Source organism: Fulmarus glacialis, unplaced genomic scaffold (assembly GCF_000690835.1).
Source record: "Fulmarus glacialis isolate BGI_N327 unplaced genomic scaffold, ASM69083v1 scaffold4216, whole genome shotgun sequence".
NCBI lineage: Eukaryota > Metazoa > Chordata > Aves > Procellariiformes > Procellariidae > Fulmarus > Fulmarus glacialis.
Genome location: NW_009219878.1, coordinates 26,282 through 47,609, shown reverse-complemented (window position 1 = coordinate 47,609; position 21,328 = coordinate 26,282). Strand labels below are relative to the sequence as shown.

Genomic DNA, 21,328 nt, shown 5'->3' with positions numbered 1-21,328 from the left:
GAGGTGGAGATTGCTTCATGTGAGTGTTCAAAACAGAAAGTAATTTTCTCTGTTGTAGTAATTAGTTCTCTTTTGACTAGGCAACATCTCCAAGTAGAAATCACTTGGGTTTTAATCCAGTTGTGCCCAGAATAAAACAAAGAAGTGAAATAGTTCTCTGTCATTTAATCCTTATTATAATTTTGCCAAACAAGGCTGCAGATCATTGGTTCCTTCATATTCCTTGCCATAGAGACCAGTCACAAAAACAGGTTGGGAATGGAACACTCTTCATCCATGGTTATTGCTGTATCTCCATCATCTTGAGGTTTCATTTCTAGTGGAGGTTTCAGAAAGGCTTTGCTTATGCAGCAGCTGGCATCATCCTGAAGTGAACTTAAAATGAGAAGGAATTATTTTCTTGAAGGAAAAAAGGTCCCTTACACTTTTGAAACAGTGGAATACTAAAAAGAGCATCATTATCTTGAGATGCAAATCCAGCATGCAACAACTTTCACATCTTGGGGCCAACACAGAAAATACGAAGTTCAGGCAACTTACAGTACGATGGTGAAACCAAGTGTAGTATCAGAGGACCAATAAATCAACAATAAATCTGAAACAAGTGGAAGTCTCAGCTGAAGAATTTAAAGTCCTTGTGGAATATTTGGACTGCAAGGAATTAGGAGAGGTAGGATCAGTTTTATTTATGTAATTCCTATATATCTTTAATCTGTTCTCAAAGACTTTTAATGATGGACACTCCACAACCTCATAAAAAATATTTATTCCGGCACTTGTCTTTATTGTTTCCTGATATCTAAATCCTTCTGTTGCCATTTAAGACTGTCACTTGTCATAATTATTACATATCTGGAGAACAGAGTACTAATCATCCTTTGCGCAGCACCTCTTACTTATTTGCAAACTGATTGTTGCTGCCTTTCTTCTTTAGGCTGTGATCACTGTTCCTTCAATCTTTCCATGTAGATCTTGTTTCCCAGAACTCTGATCATTCTCATTATTTTCCTCTGAGCTCTCTTCCACTAGTTCATCTCTTGAGATAGTAACCAAAACTGGACTCAGTATTTCAGCTGAGGTCTTACAAGGTCTTACAGGTGCTACATTTTTCTGTCTTAGTACATTATTTGCATTTTTTGGAATGTCATAACTTAGATTGAAATCAGCACTTCAACTTGAAACACGAAATGCAAATAATGCACATACTTTTCATCAGAAAAATGATGTAAATGATGTAGTGGCTCTTCTGCAGAGTGTGTGCTGTTGCCTCAGATTCAGACACATGATGATACTTGCATATTGTCCTCCAGGCAAAGTGTAATTACTGGTTTTTGTAAATTTATTGGTGTAGCCTAGACTAAGTAGAGTGAATGGAAAAAAAAAAGACTAATTTTAAAATATTAAGCTTCACCATCACCAGTAAAGTACTCCATTATAAACAGACAGTACCTGTCAGCTAGCACTAGGAAAAAGATCTGAAGAACAGAGCTGTTGTATGCTTATTTTTAAAAAGGAACTTGAAAAGAGTGTGGGGGTGGAAAAATATAAATATAACATATTACTATCCTGCAGTTCAAAATACCTAAATTAAAATGTGTATTTTCCACAATGAGTTTCACAAAACTATAAGATATTACCATTATTGAAGAAATGAAGAAAAAAACAATCCCAAAACCTAAATAAAATTAAGTAAATTTAATAGTAAAATTTGGTCTCTCATCATATTGTTTGTTTTGTTCTAAATCCCTCCAGAAAATCAGTAGGAATCAGTGAATATATTCATCATTATGCAAAATCATTTACACTAGTTGAGAACTTAGCTGTGAGAAAACGGATTCTTAATTCCCAAAGCAGAAGTGTCAGTTCAGTAGGAGAAATTGTAATTTTGAAATATGTTGCCTGAACAATAGCAAGTAATGGAACTGGAGGTTCAGTTCAAGGCATCAAATTTAGTGAAAGACTGTTATTTCTACTGCATTCAGTAGAAGCTTAGGCCTGCTTATGTTAGGCTTAAATTTATCTACATCGCATTTTCTTTAACAGAAATAAGGTATTATTTGGGCATTTGTGTATACTGAATAGAAAATAACACAGAAATATGACTAAGAGATCAAATTCATAGTTTCCTTTTTGTATACTCAAATATAAATATATATTGTATATTCTCATTGACACTAAATCAGGAATAATTAATTGATTTCAAAGATTACAGCAGTGTCGCTGAAATCATCATCTGTTCCAAACATTTTTTTCCCCAAGGAAATTTGAAAGACATATATTCAAATGCAGATTCAAAGGTAGTTAGAAAAACCAACAAAGCAAAAATCCCCCAATCTACTTTACTATTGTTAAAACTACGTAGACTTTTTTCCTTGATGAATAATTTCTAATGAAGTTATAAGTAATGCTGGAATTTCACCACTCCGTTTCTTTACCAGAAAAAACCACCAGGAAGATTCACATTCCCTTTAGGACATACAATAACATCTTGCTTTTAAAATACTAGTCTGCTGGAACTTTGAAGCTGTCCTAATCTTATAGCCCTAATCTTATAGATAGCTGTCCTAATCTTATAAAATTCAGCTTATGATTTTTTTACCCCACACTTAACAAGATGTGTTTTCTTATTAGTAACAGCAGAATAATATAACATTGTGCTTTGAGGCCCACTGGTTTGCCACATTTTATCCTGGTAAGCAGGATATACGCTTACCAGCAGGATAAAAGCAGGCGTCTGGGAGATTTACTTACCAAAGAATCCAAACACTAGGTTCAAGTTAAAAAGGCATAAGGCCATAAAATTATCAGGGCAGATGCCACATCTCTTTGTGTACACCAACCTCTTCCTCTTCACTCAGTGATGCATGAAAACTGTGAAAGGAATTTCTCCAGCAGATGTGCCTCTGCTTTGATGCTTTTCTTTGGGGACAGAGGAATACTCAAACAAGTTCAGCCCAAGAAATTAAAAAAAAAAAAGTTTGCAGATCCACATAGACCAACATGAGCTACGCTGGATCATAGAAGAAAAAAATTCTTATGGAGAGAATGTGTACTTATATGACCGATGGCATGAATATTTACACTCCAATTTCAAATTACGCAAGAATTTTGGAAAACAGTCTCTGATAAGCAAAGTCTGTAAAACTTGGTTATATCAATGGCACATATTGTTAGCCTGTATTTTTATAACATTGCTATCAATACTAAAGATTTTCCACACACACACCTCCCCCAAAAGAAAAGAAATACAATATGCAAACCAAAAATTAGTTTGTGTTCTTTTCTTAAGTCCCTCATTCCAGAAATTCATTCCCCATCACCAGCAAGGAAACGCAAGAAAGAGTTTCTCAGAGAGTTCTTTTTGCTTCAAAATCCACTGCCACACATTTCCAATCTATTTTTTGAGCCTAGAATGTTTCTTTCTGAAATTACCCCACTGCTTTTGAGTATTTCTGTGTGAAATATCTATGTTTCTTTTCTGTATTACTCTTAAAAAAGAGGGGTTTTTTCTGTGATGGACAGACCCATATACTATCAGAAAAGGCTTTTCATGATTCAAACCAAAAATTGTTCATGGGATTTATTTATGTCTTTCCCAAAATAATAAGGTCCTCAGTGCCAGGGTCTGGAGTTCTTTTGGTTTGTTTTCATTTGGATTTTTTTTGGCATGAAAATGGTACTACTTCCAGTAGTATTTACTCCAGATAGAAAACCTTAGCGATGCAGAAAATAAAGATTAATGTTGTATTACCTATAACCCAGAAAAGCTTTACAGTTTAGAAAAGATTTACAATATTCTTCTTTGACTGGCTCAAAGGGCATGAGTCAGAAGGTAGAATGGAGAATGGAAATGATACTGGATTGTAAGAGGCAGCTTTCTGTAGTTCGTTTCCAGCTTCCTGAAAAAGGGACCTTGTATCTGTAATTCATGCATTGATACTTATCACTGAGTTAGAAAAATGACATTGACCTCTGTGGAGTTATTTTCTCAGATTCACCACAACCTAAACAAAAGTCTGTGCCTGAGGTTGTTAAGGTGGAGTACCAAACGACTTCAGTAGACTTTTCAACTAATCATTAAGATGTTAAAAAAAGGCCATTAATGTTCACATTGGGTGCACAGAAATCATATCCACTTGCAACCATGATTTTTATTCCAATTTTTCAGGCTTAATACCTTATTTTGGGCCAATTACTCAAGTTTCAATAGCTTTATCTTTGTTTCTGACATAGTAATGGATATCTCTAATTAATTTTTAGTATTTACTCATCTTTACTGTTACTACAAGCTGATTAGGAAAGGTAGGGAAATCTAGGATTATGACATACCTATTGACTTCTCAGGTTTCTTCTGAACACGATGGCTTTAGAATCCTGTTCTAGATTCTCATCAAAAGTACTTTATATATCAAATCGAAAATCACCTTATAAATATCTTCTTTGATTGAGAAAGTGATGTAAGAATCTCAAATATTTATGAATTGTGGCCTTTTTTGTGTTCTTGAAGGTGAAAAAAACCGTGGATTCTGCAAATTTTAAAGCATTAGCTGAAAATCAAGCTGATATTTTGCTTTCACTGCCCTAGGACTTCTATCATTCCATAACTGCAAAATCACTTACCAAAGTGGCTTACTTACCACCCCCTAAAAGATGCAGGGCCAAGTGTCTGTTTTGTGGAATGACAGAGGTGCCCCATTTTTTTTCTGGTATGTCAAACAAAAAAATCTCTTCATGCTTTTACAAGCATTTTAGTAATACAGAAAAAATAAGTGGTGTTGTCACTGACATTCTACTCACACAAAAAAAAATCCATCCATTAGGCAAGCCTGTGTTATTGGTGCAAAATCTCCATATTGTAGATACTGCAAAAACAACTGGCTTGTGCTCCCATGAGAGTTAGGTCCCTCTGTGGTAGGTCTAGATTAATTTTTCCTTTGGAAGCGTGGAAACCATTGGCAAATTTCTTCCAATTTTTGTCCCAGAACAATCTAATAATTTAAGAATCTAAGTCTTCACGTAAGAAATATTTGTTGCTTTTCAATGAAGAGAAGATGGAATAAGGTATGCATAGCTGGGATACTGAAATGTATATGACTGCAAGTAGCTAAGGGGTAGTGATTGTGGCCACAAAACCAGGAAAAAATGTACCTGGTATTATCCCTGTCACAGAATAGACTAGGTTACTACTGGAAGAGGAGTTGTAAACCACTTGGAAAGAGTTTTGTTGATGTCTTGTTTCTCCTGAATATGTGTAATAAAGCATTCTGCCCGGTCCCCAAAAGGGGAATTCTAGGCCAGTGGATTTCAAAAATAAGACAGAGAAAAGAAATATTTAAAGTCTTTCTATTACAATACAATTTTAGTACCAAAATCAAATTGTATTCAGTAGTTTATTTCTTTAATACTGCTGGTCCCTCTCTGCTCTTTCCTGATGTGACGGTAAAATAAATAATCATAGTGAAATTTAAATTGTCAGAGTTATCAGTCACACAGGTGAGACGCTATATTAGCTGGGAGAGGCAGTTCACAATGCTCAGAACTATAGTTTTAGACCCTGTGCAAGGTCATGTCAGTACCACTGCATCATGTTAATGATTTGTATTATTGAGATTTCTTATGCCAACATAAAAGCTAGAAACTTATTTAAAAACTATAAAAATGAAAACTAAGATTCTGCAGAATTAGACAGTAATCTCAAAAAAACATAGAGGTTGCTGAACACACACAACATAGGTTAGAGTCCAGCATTTTCTTGATTAAAGCTGGGTCAGATTGTTAGCTACTCCAAAATACAAAGATAGTTAGTGTTGTGAGGGCACAATTTTTGATAGGGAAGGCATAACCTTATAGTATCTTTCTGCATATATTTTCTTCCTTCTTTTCTTCCCTCAGTTTTTGCTAAATAAACTCCCCTAGGTGCTTATGCACAGAAATAGCAGGGAAAATATTTCATAGATTATAGTATCTAATGATATTTTTCTTTTCCTATTTCTCTTCCAAATGAGAAATTGCTTCTTAGATCACATAAGTCTGCACTGGTGGCAGCCACATCACTGAGATGGGATTTCCTACCTGGAATTCTTCTCTGTGACCTAATCACACCAATGCAGATTTTTGTTTTTCAGCAACAGTAAAACTTAAAGTATTCAGATAGCTGAATACCATTCCTAGGTACTTCTAGAAACTTTTAAAGTTAGAAGGGGCTGGAGGACTAAGGGAGCAATAAATAGGAAGAATAGCACTTGTTCTGTCAGATGTCCTAAAAATTCCTTATTCACCTTAGTAGGCTGTACTTGCTGCTTACTATGAAAAGAGTAATCAATTATCAGTGCAGCAGTATTACTAAATCACAGATAAAAATCATCAGGTAAATATGTTTTCTGACTTTGTTGCTAGAATTGCTTTTCACTATTATATATAAACAGTAAGAGGTATATAAAGAGTGATCACTTACTACTTGAAGTAAAGAAAGATACCCAAATCCTACATTATCAAAGTTTACTTTCACGTTTTTCCATCGGGCACTTTGATTGCTTTTTATGAGTTCCTCGCACTGACTAAAATTGTTGATTTGGTCGACTTCAAACCTTTCATCAGTTGTGGTGTTAACACAGTAGTAGAACTTCCCAGCAAACAGATTTACTCCCATGATGCTGAAAATTAGCCAGAATATAAGACAAACGAGAAGCACGTTCATGATGGATGGAATTGCTCCTAAAAGGGCATTCACAACCACCTAGTACACACATACAGGGGAAAAAAGAAAAGAGTGTAAGAATATTTACAGCAATAAAGGTTTGTATACTGTTTTACCAATGCTTAATAAATGCTTGTTCAGAAACGAATACTATAAATGTTAAAGCAGTACATTAATAACTGTAGCATTGCACTGTTCTTTTAAATACATAACATTAGAACATGTAATGAAAGGAAAATAAGTGAGAAAATTAAAATAATTAAAAGAAAAACAAAAGAGAAGACCTGGTGGTAGTAAGATGAATCCTGACACTGATGTGTTCTATATGAAAAAGACAAACGTGTTAAATATAAATTCAGACATAATAAAATTCTAAAAATGCATCAAATTATAGCTTAAAAATGTTTAAAGAAATATGGCAACCTGTAGATTTGATCAACATAGCTTTGAAATTTAAGCTGAAAACACAAATGCCATGAATCTAGAAACTAAGCTCTACATTAAAAGGATTATGCAGGAATTAAATACGTATCTTTATTGTCTTATTGTTCCATGCAAGATTATAACAAAGATTAATTTCTTTGTATAGAAAAGCAAGACAGTTTTGCAATATGTGTCTACTTGAATCAACATAATTTATTTCAAGCTCCAGTCTTACTGTTTTATGTATTGAGTTTAAGTCAGTAATACCCTTCATGTATCTAAAGAAGGACATATATCAAGGACATATTTAGGGATTTTGATTTTGCATTTTAAATTACTTTTGGCTAGTTGCCTTCTCAGCCCCTTGCAGGCAAGATGTTAATAATTACTTATGTAGATAAAAAGTGTATTTTTCTGATATATATACAGTAATTAATCACATGTGTCTGTCAGAGCTATCAAAACTTTTGTGACATTTGTTTGGCTAATAGCTGAGCAATCATTTCTCCTTAAGTATCCAATATTAAGGTGTCTTAGTCCATCTTTGTTCCCTGCTTTCTGCAACAAAGAGGGATCTTCCCCACTACCAACATAATTCTGAGCAAGCTCAGAGCTGCTCAATCTTACTACCTGTATTTCACAGCCTCTTGAAGGCCTTTGGAAGCGAAGTGTTGTGGTTGTGTTACTCGTCACTCAGCACCCTTCTCCTCCCAAATGTTATGGCCAGGAATTGGGACCTGTTTAAAGATCTTAGGTAGAAATGTTATTTTCGGGGCACACTTTCTTCTCATTTTAAGGGCCTCCTCCATTGCCAGACAGTAGAAATGGGACCTTTCTGTAACTGAGAATTATCCCTATCTTTTACAAAACCATGAATTTTTTAAAATTTAGCTTTTCTTGGCAGCTTCTGTTTTTGGTGATAACTTTAAAGGAAGCAGACTTGCTTCTTGAGGTTTCTGTTATAGAAAATGTGAATTATCTAGGTGATGTATGCCTAAGCTAGCCATTTAAAAAATGTTTTAAAAGGCTTACAAGGTCCCAGTAATATTCTGAACATAAGAAACCATTTTCAAAGGAGTGAGGGAAATTTTTTTTAACTATCCTGTAGGGAGAAGAAGTCTGTTGCTACTTAGCTTGATGGAACCAAGAACAGCATAAAAATTAGGAATACAATGATTCTGGAATTTACTCCAAGTCTGACCTGATCTATGACACTGTATTATGCTATTGCTGCTTCAAAATTCTAGGTGAGCTAGTGCTTGTCTTATCTTTTTCTTTTTTTATTTTTTCTTCACTCATAAAAATGTTCTGGGTGTGTTATAGTGATTGAATTCCTCTGTTTAATCTTGGTGAAAAACCTGAAAATAAAGATGTCAAGAAAGAAAGATGGGGATTTAGTCCTGCAACTTAAATAAATCAAGGTTACCTGTGCTCACATGAAGAATGGTTTTGTATGAGTTGAGTGCCTGTAGCAGCTACCTTTTTAACAACCCTGAGATCCATGGGACCACAGCACAGATCCAGAACAGGCAGCAGAATACTAACAGCTACAGTAGTTGTTACAACAATTATGAATTGATAATAGTTGTAGAAAGAAAGATTTCTACAAAATGCCATCGATGTGTCTCGCATCTTTAGATGAACAGGTAATGCAGTCTCGCTACTGAGACTGCCAAAAGATCAGCCACATCTTCTTGAGTAAGAAGTGAGCAGCTTCCAGCAACTGTTCCAACAACGGTTCCAACAACTTATTTCATATAGGTCACTGAAAACCCATCAAATGGTAACAATTTTTGGTCACTACTGACCTGGCCTGGATGCGAACTGGTGACCTAGAGATGAAAGGCTCTGTATCCTATTACCAACCCCTTGAGCTATCCAGTCCCCCTGGAAGGTTTTTTAAGAAAAGAAGAAAAGAAAATTAAAACTTTTAGAAGTTGTTTTCTGTTTGTGTTTTGTTTTTGTTTGATTTTTGATTTTTTTTTCCCCCACCAGTGTTGAGCCTTTGCCCTGTCATATTTATGATGTAAAACTGCATTTTTACATGCTGGTCAGATGCTTGGCTGACTGTAAAGTCCACCTTAGGAAGAAGTCTTTAATTTCTTTAACGTATACAGTTAGAGGCAATTGCTTTATCAGTGTTTTTTCCGTTTACTTTTTTGGTATTTGCTTTGGGAATAGCTGAGGTATATCAGGATAACCAGGACATTAGCTTACATAATATATATCCAAGATAGCACCCAGACATACACACACGACACCTATGCACATAAGTTACAGCAAATGGACAGAAAAAAGTGAGAACCAATTGAAAAGTGAACTGAATGCAGAAAAGAGATCAATTAGCATTTCTTAATGAGTTAAAAATTTAGCAAATGAAAATTGTCAATCTTGTCTTGTTGAAAAGAGCCTGTAGTGGGTTAAAAGAATGTTGGCACTACAGCTCTTATTTTTGCACGTTCTTCAAATCTAGATCAGACGTATGTGATTCTAAATGTATTTTTTATTTTAAAAAGGGCTGTTCTTTTGGGCCTGTTTTCTGTTATTCCTTGATACAGAATATAATGCCAACAAATTGGAAAAGAGATGTTTGCAGACTTGTTTGTTTGTTTGTTTAAATTACCTATGCATTTCCTCAAGGCTGGGATGTTGTTGGTCAGGCTGACTCTGGTGAGCAAGCTGCAAAAGCCCAAGCTGATTCTGCTTGTTCACCTTCCTATAGCTTCAGGTAGGTGGAATAGCAGTAAGTGCAAGTGAGAAGCAACACCTGACACCTACAAAGACAGATGGGCTCTAGACTATTTTACATCTCAGCTGATATTCATCCAAGAAAAAAAAAAACATTGTGGGAAACCATGTCTCCTCTATAAGAAAGCAGTATTTCATATATATACACAATTTTTTCATGCTTACATTTTCATAACATTTCTCTTCCAACATCAGATATATATGTAAGATAAAAGAATTACTGCAATGCTAATTATCTGTCTTATCTTCTGGCTGATATGACATTATGTCAATACAAATTAGTAGTCCAGTTGTTTGTATCTTTTTTTGGATAACTGTCCAAAGAAGACAGCAAAATGGAACTGAAAAAAAAAAAAATCAGTTTTGCTACATACAGTGCATATGTATAGAATGAGGATTGTGCAAAATACCAGCTTGTACCTGCTGTATGAGTAGAATATAAGGAACCTTTACTAGATTCAGCCTTGCTGTGGGACACATATCTGAAACATAGTGAGATATAAATGTATTATACTTCCCACAGCAAAATAACTTCAGTAGATCCTGGCACCTCAGCAGCCACAGGCTTTCCAGGAATTCCTACATTGGACCTGACTAATGGATAGAGCAGGGCCTCCTGAAATCTGTAAACAAACCAGGAACAATCTTCAGTAGTATTTATCCATTTTTTCTGTAACTTTTTCAGCTTCTGTGAAGAAGTTCCAAACTCTGTCCCTGGTGCAAATGAGGAGGAAGTTACTATCTTTGGGATGGAAAGGAAGATTATAGGATTATGTCTGGAACATTCTTCCTACTTAAAATGACAAAGTACTTTATTTGGCTCCACTTTGGAAGTTGTCAACTTCATAATTTTAGGCTTAAACAGGAGAAGTTTCCCAAAGATTTGATGTGCCAGATTTCATATCAGAGCCCTTTGAAGGAGTCCATCAAAGACTATAGAGGTTATTTAACTGTTACCTCATATTTTTTTCTGCATGTACATTCTCACGTAAGATTCACATACACAAGCACAGAAAGCCAAATAATTTTTACTTCACCAGGACCTTTATGGATTAAATCAAACCTTATCTTCTGTGCATGCTATATGGCCCTAACAAGCATAAGGCATGTTCCTCCTGTATTCAATTTCCTGATAGCTGGGAAAGCCTGAGAAAGCCTTCAGGAACGCCGAGGAAGAGGAACAAATTGTGGGCTTGAATATATGTGTCCAAAAAAATAGTTTCTTTCTCTTTAAGTGACTATCTGTATAGTCACACAGTCGTAGATTTCAGATGGTGCGTGTTACAAAAAGCCATTCATCTCTCTCTTAGCAGTACAAAGATTGAAGACCCAGTTGTTCAAAGACAGCAGCGTGCAGAGGGAGTTTGGCAATAGCATACGCAGCATAAGCCACATTAGAGCAAAATAGGAAAATTCAAATGAAACACTAACACTGCCTTGGGCAGGATTTGAGAGTAAGCTGCGAGTATTGCCTTGTCTTGAACAAGTATGAGGTAAGAACATCTGCTATAAGATCATGAATCTCCCCTGCTCAGCTGGCCAAAGTCCAGATATACAGAAAGCTGCCAGAGAGAGCATTTGCACTGAAAGATGAAGTGAGCAAGTAGCCATTGGTTTAGATTCTTGGTCCACCACAGAGGTAAGACTGCTGGAATGAGCAGGTAGGTATGCTATGAGTGGACAGGAATGGAGGCTCAAGTGACATACATGATCTGAGTTTAGCAGGTTCTCATAGTGAAGGACTTTGAGGACATCACACAAGGAAGGCCAGAAGATGCTGGCCACGCTGACTTGACCAGGTGGTGGGTATCGGGTAACAGGCAGGTATATTCTCTCTTAAAATGTGGAGGAGTTGAGGCAAGGTAGGAAAATACATAAGGAATACTATAACTTTCCCAGTCAGCGGATCAAAAGAGCATCTGAGGGAGACCATGAAGAAAGCCCATACCTGAATCAAAAAGATTAGCACTATCTGATAGTCCAAGGCAAGGAATCATTGGAACAAATCTGTGTCTTGAGAATTATCATCCCTTGCTCTTTGCATTCATGAATCAAGAGAAAGAGAACCAGTGAATCAGCTGATTTATTTGTATTAAGGCAGCATAAGCATACCACTGAACCTTCACAGGCCAAGCACCAACACAGGGAGATCAGCTGTCCAGCAGCTTGAATTCAATGTATGGCTCTCTTTCATGTACTTTTAACTGGTAGCTCTTCCACTGTCACTGGTTCCTCTATCATATGTATACTATGCATTTTCTAGTTTACCCATCACAAAGCATGGCCACATGTTCCTATCAAACAAGTCAGAAATATATAATAGGAACTTCTCTATATGCAAATAATGGTGTTTTCCAAAGACTGGTGCTTACAAAAATGGACAGATGCTCATAAGGTGACATGCAATCAAAAAACTTGTTACGCAAGCCAAATTTAAGAGCGATATGCACCCATCCTGCTCTTTTATGTCCATGTGATAGGAAGGAAGACCCCTACATCAAAGAAGTAAAAAGAAAAAAAAAAAAAAGATACCAAATCCCCCAACCCCCTGGATTTTGCTAATTGCACAGCAAAACCAAATCCAAAATATCAATTGACCTATTGACAAACCCTTTTGAAAGGCAATTAGAAATGCAAAGGTAGGTAGAATAGAGCAAAAGGTTCCCAGGAATTCTTTAAAGTACCTTCCCCAAAAAATACTTGAATGGTTCCTCAGTCCCCAGGGATGAAATTCATCTCATAAATGTATCTATGAAGAATGGGGAAATTCTTGCAGAGCATCTCTTAGGAAGCTTTTCACACTTGGGGGATCATAGGTGGCTTCAAGTTTATGAGATGGCAGTTTCTGGCATTTCACTACTAAAATGGTATACATAAAGATAACCTGGAACCTTGTAGATATACAGTGTGATGTAAAACACGGCACTAGATTTCTGGAAGAGAAGTACCTTAAGAAACGTGCAATTCCTTCAATTTTCTCATTTGGTTTGTCAGGTAAAAAGAGGGAATGCGTGGACCTGCAGGGTAATCAGTGGTGACAAAGTCTTAATCAACAAACAAAATCAACAGAAAAAAGTCTCAGCAAATACAATTTTCATCAATTATGAGATCATCCACCAGTGCAGTGATGAAATTTGCTACTATTCAGGTTTGTGCAAAGATTAACAAAGGTGAAGGTGAGCTTAAACATTTAAATAATTCAGATTAAAATTGTGAAATCCTTAAAATAATTCAGTTGGAAGATGCCCGGCTAATGAAAACTATTTGAGTTCATTTTCATCGTGAGAGCATTTTGTGACAGACATCACTGAGATCATGATCAGCAACGTGCTCTCAGTAAAGTGTAAACAATCTCTAACAAAATAGGCCTAATTCTTTCTCATAGGCAAAGGTTTTTAATGGGGTAGGAGATGGGTTTGAACTCGTGAAACAGTGAATTATAGCCGTTAAAATCAAGTCAAGATTTCTGCTGGTATTTTACTCCAGATATGATGATTTATACATAAGTATACACGTGTTCTTATACATAAGAACACATCTTTTTTCCCTTTTTAAACCTAACATCTACCATCTAAAAATCAAACCTTATGTAATCCATTTTGATCCTAAAGAATTTAGAACAACTTAGAAAGTTGAAGGGACTGGCACTTGAATGGCAAAACAGGGATTTCATCTGAATTTCTACTGTTTTAAAATTCCCCAAAGTCTGAAAATTCAAAGTACTATTTTCTTACTCAGTAAACATGACACTTGGGAGCAACTTGTTTTCCTAAAATAAAAAGAGAAATTAAAAAAAAAAATCACTGAGAAATAATTTATCAATAATCACTGATTTTTTCAAGATATAGCATACATGTAATGTAAACATCTTGTACCAGTAGTGTAGTACACACTCTGTTTGTGTGTTTACAGTCCCTGCTGGAAGGCAGGGACCATTTTGTTTCCGCCATGTCATGTGAAAGCAGCTCCTTCACTCCTGTTGTTCCTTCCCGCATGCGACCTGCGAGTGTTTGTAAGGTGGCAGGGGGCTCAGCGTGACAAAAGTGGTTGGGGCAGTCCCTTTGTTCTGACCAAATAATAACAAAAACGCTGTAAAAACGGCTTCCTGCTTTCGCTGGTACTACAAAACAGATGATGAAAACTGCCTTTCTCTGAAGTTAGAGGAGCCACTTCTACAAGCCGTAACACAGCAGAAAGTCAGTGGGATTGGAGGAAATGGGTATGAGCTTAAATTAGGAGAAGCTACATCAGTTGGAAATGTTCCTCTCTCAAAGGCAACAGAGGTACCCGACCTGTGGGCCAGGAGCCAGAATACAAACACTGCCCAGTGCAGAGGGTTAAGACTGATCCTCAGTGGAGGCTTTGGGATCTTTCCTGCAGTTGCTTAGTGTGAGGTTTGGAGATGCCCGTGAAGGAAGATAACTGATGATGCAGTACAGGAAAAATATTCCCACATGAAATACCCTGTCTTGTCTGAGTGTATCCATGGAGTTTGATGGGAGAGGGATGTCATGTACAGATATATAAGGATTAAAAGTTCTTTATGTTGAAGGGATAAAGTATATGTACCTTCCCACAGCAGTAATGTAGATGGGAACTTTTATTCAAAGATAATGAAGAAAATTTATCACATTTTTCCAACGTTTATATCAGGTAGTAAAACATATCTGACAATGCAACCTAGCCGAAGAGGACAGAATGTGGGAGGGAGAAAGAGAGAGGAGGAATAGAGAGAGAGTGAGAGAGAATTCTTTTACTTGCCAATACATACTTTAACAAGAAACCTCAAAACTACAAATTTTCTCATTGAGTATCTTGGAATGGGTACATTGGGAACAAGCATGCTGATATGCTTGATGATCAGCTGTGAACTGGCTTTAGAGACAACAGAGAATGAGAATTAAATATTTCTGTGAGAGAAAGTGCAACCTACTTGACATGATCCAAATAATGATTCTAGGCAGGAACTACAGTGAATCTAAAAACATAGATTCATCCAAGTTATTCAAACCTTCTCATTTTCAATTAATTACTCCTTTCTATTTTATCTTAATGGACTTCTTGTGAGAAACTCTCATAACTTTGTCCCACAAACAGAAATCAGGGTGGTGCACCATATTTGTATGAATGTGTGATCTATAATCCACTAGTTATGTTCCGCTGTTCCAGTATTTACCTCACTGTAAAAAAAAAAAAATCCAAACAAAAAAACCCAAGCCAAGACAAAATATCCCCCCCCCCCCCCCCAAAAACTCAAAAAGAAAAACACAAACCTCCCCAAAACCCCTTGTATCAAATAAGAATTTCCCATAACCCAACTTGTGTCCGTTGCCTCTTGGATCACTGTGCACATCTGAGAATAGTCTGGCTTTGTCTTTTCTCTACCCTCCAATCAAAATTAGAGGTATCTTACGGATTTTGCATTTAAGAAGGGCATAGTAAAAGAACTAGAATATTGCCACCTTTGCTACACAGTTTGCCTTAATGCCATGTACATACATATAATTTATTCTTAACTACCATGTGACCTATGATTATGTAAGCCCAGAATTAAATAGCATTTAGAAAAATGTTTAGAAAAGTTAGAAGCAAAGGGAAAAATAAAACTGAAATCTTATTCTAGCAAACACTAATGCTTATCCTTAATTCAGGATCACTACAAAGTAGCAAATAGAAAGTATGTAAAAGTAAATTATGATAGTGAGACTAGAACATTGTTTAAATCAAGAAAAAAAAAGCACAAGATGTTGCTTCATGAAATAAATGAATGCATTTTGTCAGAGTGTTAGAACTGGCATGAGAAGCACCTCAGGTGTGAAACAACTGAAAAAATTTGAGTATTTATGACAAGATTTATGACAAGGTTTTCAATTTTTGAGTAAAATGAAGACTGTATTGGGAATACAGGGTGAAGATTATTAGAAAACTACCACTTAAAGCAGCAACTGTAAAGAAAAATTTGGATTTAACTGAGAGTATGCAAATTGAAGACAGGCAGATGGAAAGAATCAGAGAAACCTGACAAGGAGGTACAACTAAATCTTAATCTCAACAGTAATGAACAAATAAAGTTGAAGCAAGAGATAAAAGATCTCAGAGGAAAAGAAAATCACTCCCTTAATTGCAATTTTTTCTACTTTTCCTTAATTGTTACTGTACAAATGCAGCTGACTGACGAATGCTTCTGAAAGAGAATTTTATCTTCAAAAAAGCAAAATACTTCCTTGAACACTTAACACACAAACTATTTTTATAACACTTTGTGCTGGAAAAATTTCATGCTATTGGGTGGTGAGTTTACATCTTGGAAAGCTAGAACTGTTAGCAGGGAGGTTTGACTAGATGATCTCAGGAGGTCCCTTCTAACCTCAATGATTCTGCAGTTTTGCTCTAGCTTTTATAAGAAAATTTAACTTGGTTAAAGTAGCAACAGAAGCATTTCTTATTCACATAACAGCAAACTACACTGTTGGATTTAACAAAATAGTAGAGTTCCCGGAGCAGCTTTGATTCTGTTTCTCACCAGAAATCAAGTATACAACAAAATACTTTTGAAGGAAACATAGAAAAAAAGACGTAATTTAACATACTGTATGATGACATACAACAATTATCTGCCAAGCAATAAATCATATGGCTGCATTTCTTTGAGAACACAATGGTAAACATTGTAAATGTTTGGTAAATACTGTAAATACACATGAGCATGAAAACAGAGTAATTATTTGATGTGGGAACAATATCTTCGAATTTCACTGGATGCAGTGAAAAAAAAAAAAATTTTTGCTCTTCCTGTTGCATAAATGAAATGTTATTGACCTTTATGTGTTCTTTAACATTTTTAATTAAAATGTAAGCTATATTTGTATCTCATTGAAAATTAATTAAATTTTGATCCTAAAAGTAAGGATTTTCTTCAAAATACAACAAACACAAATCCAGACGAAAAACGTATCAGTTTCAATTATATAAGAAACTCCTTCAAAAGTTCTCTTCTAATTGTAGAATTATAGTCTAAGAAAAATCTCAAAATACTAAGATATTTCCTGTATGATTTATGAACATCTATACAGAGAGTCTTCTTACATCAAAGTTCATAAATTTTTAATTGTCATTCAGGAGCCATAACACTTCTAATAGACTTTCCTTAAAACTCAAAGGCAATGAATAAGATCACAGTCCTCAAAAAATCCTTAAAACTGCATAATCTTTTGATCAACAAAATATATTCCTCATATTTAAGAGAAACTTGCAGAAGATAGTGAATATACTTTCTTGAGAGTAAATACATAATTCTTAACTGTGAGATAAGATGCTAAATTGACAGTGAATGCTGTTTATGTTGATACATCATTTACGCTGAAGCTGTAAAAACCCCTGCACTAATGATATCCTCCTACAGTTGGTACTTGCAAGGGTTGTAGTCTAAGACCTGGATTTTTCTAAGGATCTGATAGTGAATGCAAATTTTTTATATCACTGACATGTCTCCTGCAGGACATTTGTAAACTCCGAGGAAGATACTACAAAAATAATACTGCTATTGGCATTTTAAAAAATTACAAAAACTAGTTTCCAACACAGGCCAAAGAAGACTGAATTCAGATTCCAAGACAGGATTATATATTTTGTATGATGTCTTGTGTTATCTACATACACTTGAAATGATTTACTTAATGTAACATATAGGGGTTCAAAAATTATGCAAAAATTTAAACTGCAATTATATGAATATCTATAGTTGTGACTATTCAGATCATAGTGTTTTGGTGTGTGCTTAATGTATTACAAATAATGTTCAAAACTTTCTATGGGATATTTTTGAATGTATGTAGCTATAAATTGAGTAACAGAGTAAAGCATAGATCTTTCCAAAACAATGCAAAAGCCAGATTCAAATTTTTAAAGAAAGCCATTTTTTATCTCAGTTAAAAAAGCATCAAAAATCTAAAAATAGCTGATGTACCTTTCTCCTGCAAAGAGAACTCAAATAACTCTAATACTGGTTTGCTCAAAAGTTTTCATGTTATTTCTGTAACATCAGAAATTTCAAAGGATTATTTCCAAAGATTTAAAGCAATTAAGAAGGAGGTGTAGGGTGAATATATATAATCTACTTTTGCTCCTACTGGGATTCTCAAATAAGATTGTCTCTCCTTCTAACCCTAAATACACAATGTAGTGATTAGTCACAGTGTAATCATTAAGGGTAGAAAAGGGGGAAATACTGTACCCATAATACAGGTAAGGGGAGGAACCAGTGGTCCACCCCATCCAAGCTGAATAAAGGTTATCCTATATGAAATAGAAATATATAGCCTGTAATTAGTTGTGAATCTGTAATGACAGACACTTGATGTTATGTTTTATAACTCAATCATATGAGAAATATTTCTTTCCTACTAATGAAGTTTGGAGTACTCTTGAAAATGCCTCATTATCACTTTCCTGGTAAGGGAATCTAAGGAATAACCATTGAATTTTAGAGGATGTTTAAGACATCAAATACTCTAATTTAGTTTTATAAGTTAAGAAATTGGACTGGAAATTTGAAATACAGTAAATGTTTAAAGCCATCAGCCAGAAATATGCATAAGGCATGCAAAACTGAAAGTGCAAGTGGATTTCAGATTGTTTGCTGCCTTTTACTATTTCTCTAATAAATAAATCAAGCACGGCATGACATGCTTTATTTTGTGAAATTAGACACAAATGCATGCTTTATTGTCACTTAATTCTCTAACTCAGCAAAGCAATGTATACTTAGTATTCTACATTTACAAGTAGCATACCAATTCAGAACTAGTGCAAAAGCGTTATATTGCAAGTACTAAAAAGCTAAACAAAAAGCAATGGGTATATTCAAATCTCAGTTTGCAGATACTTCTGCTCAGTACGGACACTAATTGAGATGAGAATATAAACCCTAAGACAGAAATTTAAATTAAATTAAAGCAATTCTTTACTTTGCCTTCCAGCATCTGGGTGGAGTTGGTTTTGAGATTCATTATAGAAAGTATTAAAACTTCTCAGAGTTCGGTATACTAGCAGATATTTTAAATGCCTTTAATATGGCAAAATTCACTTCTGTGCTCAAGGCAAGCACAGGCTATGGACCACGTGAACCCTATTTTGGTGCAAGTGATTCATATATCTTATATTCACTTTGGAAAGAGAATTTATCCTATTTATGAAATAGCATAATTACAAAACTAAGTTGTAATTACAGAGTATAACTGTAGACTTATAAGAATATAACTTAAAAAGTGAAGTATGTTTCATATTTAGGGATAACAGAATAGTTATTAGTATTTGCTGACTATGTAAAATGCTGTATTCTTCCAATTCACCAGGATGGTAAACTTATTTAAGAAAAAGATTGATATAACGTAGCTGAAAACTTAGGAGATTTTTTTACAAAATGATACAGAGCTTTTTACATACAGGGGCTTTTGTGGAATACATATGATCTCTTATATTTTCAAGGCAAAATCTGCACAGTTTTGGACATAGGGGTAAACATTAAAATTATAAATACATGCTGAATAAAAACTCAGCTTGTTTCGTCACAGCTCAGTGTAGGTATAGGCAATATAAGAAAGCAAAGAGGGTTGATTTATTTTTACTTTCTGTTGGCAGATAAAAGAATCTGGTTTTATGGATTTTTATGAATGGAACTCAGTTTCTGAGAAGACTGTAATTTGACTATAGTCTTATCATGAGCTGGTCAATTATTTGTTATTTGAATCTTTTTACTGTTCGTGAGTCATTCATAAAGTAATGCTACTATCTGTCAATGAGCTGTTGTGAATACTTGCCAAGTGCTTAGGAAAAACCATTTTCAGAAGTACATGTAACTAATAGTAAAGAAAAGGCCGATATAGTTGGCCAGTCAAGTTTGCTAAGTGACTTGAATCAGGTACTTCATTGATTATCATTAATGTTGGAGGACAGAGCTGAAACCCTTTTTTGCTTTTCCAGACTTGTCTGTGATTCCTACACAGTAAGTTGCTCATGAATTATTCATGTTGTGTATCTGAAATTCTATCATATGATTGGGCTTCTGGCATCATTTCATAGTTATTCAGTGAGAAATAAAGGAAAGCAGTAAATAGATTTCAAATAACAGGTACTTTTCTTTGAGCATGAATATCCTAAATCTTTTAAGTGGAAAATTTACTAAGGCAGTCATGTAAGAATACAGAAAAATGGAATAAAACATTTGGCAACCAATTTTGACGTTATCTTTCTAGAAATGATCTGTTTTTTCCAACGTCATCTAAAGAGCTGCATTTCTTGTCCCTATACTGGTCTCCCAGTCCTCCTGCAGCTGACCAGAACATCATTAAAAAAGTAAAGCTGACAGCAATTTCCCAACATTTCTCTGCACAAAACCACATTTATCTGAATGTTCATGAACAGTAAGTACAAAGAAAGACAAAGAGAAAATCAAATAATTATTCCAAACTTAAATGAAAATTCATACGTTCTGTAGTACTTGACCAGCTCTTACCCTGCTGAATATCAATTCATGAATTTCAAATGATGAGAAAACAGTTAAAAGTCAATTTGCTATATGAAACTGAAATTTATTAATCTAGTAATCATTGGTTAGCAATATTTTTTTCTGATGCATTCTGAAGTAGAGATATGTAGCCTGATGAATAGAATTTAAGGAACAGAATTCTAAGCCTCGGTTTGACTTGATTAAGCTTAGATTTGTATCTAAACATTGTTCAGACAGTATATTCCAGGCTATTGCTCTGGTTTATAATTGACTTGAAATTCATTAGCGCATTGTTTCTTCTTATGTTTCCATGAAGTAGCAAAAAGCATTCTCTTAAAACATATTTCAGTGACATGCATATAGAGTTAGTTTGTATTCAGTGGCTTTAAGGAACAGGAGGTATGAACAAATGAAAAAATAAGTTAAAATGCTTTCTTGAGTGAGATGAATAGTAAGCAGGGCCCCTAAGTTACTCAGAACAAATAACCTTAAAAACATTGCGTCGAATATAGAATAGAGAGTTGTTGAAATAAGAAAAGCATTTACCTTACAAAAAGAATAATTTAATAGAGAAATCAAATAACTTGACTTGTTTTTAAAGTCAGCCAAACTCAGAAATAGATTTAAACCACTAGCGGGTATGAATGTATCTCTAGTACCATCTAGTAAAATTCAGTGGGGTTAGACCAAAGGTGGTTTATCAAATATGAAGAAAAATGAAGGATTTCAACTGGTAACAGAAAGCATCTTTGTTAACTAATGCTAAATTAGATTCCTGTATAAATATTGTGATGTGTTTATCAGTAAAAAATTAATAAAATCTTGTTACATTTTATTCATTATTAAGCATCTGTTAAGAGAGTTCATAGTTGGTAATTTCAAAATCTTATATGGAAAACTCCTGAGATTGGCTAGAAAGTAAAGTAACCTTAATGAATGTAACTTCTATGTGA

At 34.9% G+C, this 21,328-nt stretch overlaps 1 protein-coding gene across 1 annotated transcript in view; it reads right to left on the bottom strand.

Annotated features, from left to right (window-relative positions):
- Positions 1-21,328, bottom strand: part of LOC104078762 (sodium channel protein type 1 subunit alpha) — a 48,831-nt gene that overhangs the window by 6,506 nt on the left and 20,997 nt on the right. The window contains exon 15 of the mRNA XM_009580533.1: positions 6,455-6,736. Coding sequence (XP_009578828.1) covers positions 6,455-6,736 — 282 coding nt within the window. The remainder of the gene's footprint in view (positions 1-6,454; positions 6,737-21,328) is intronic.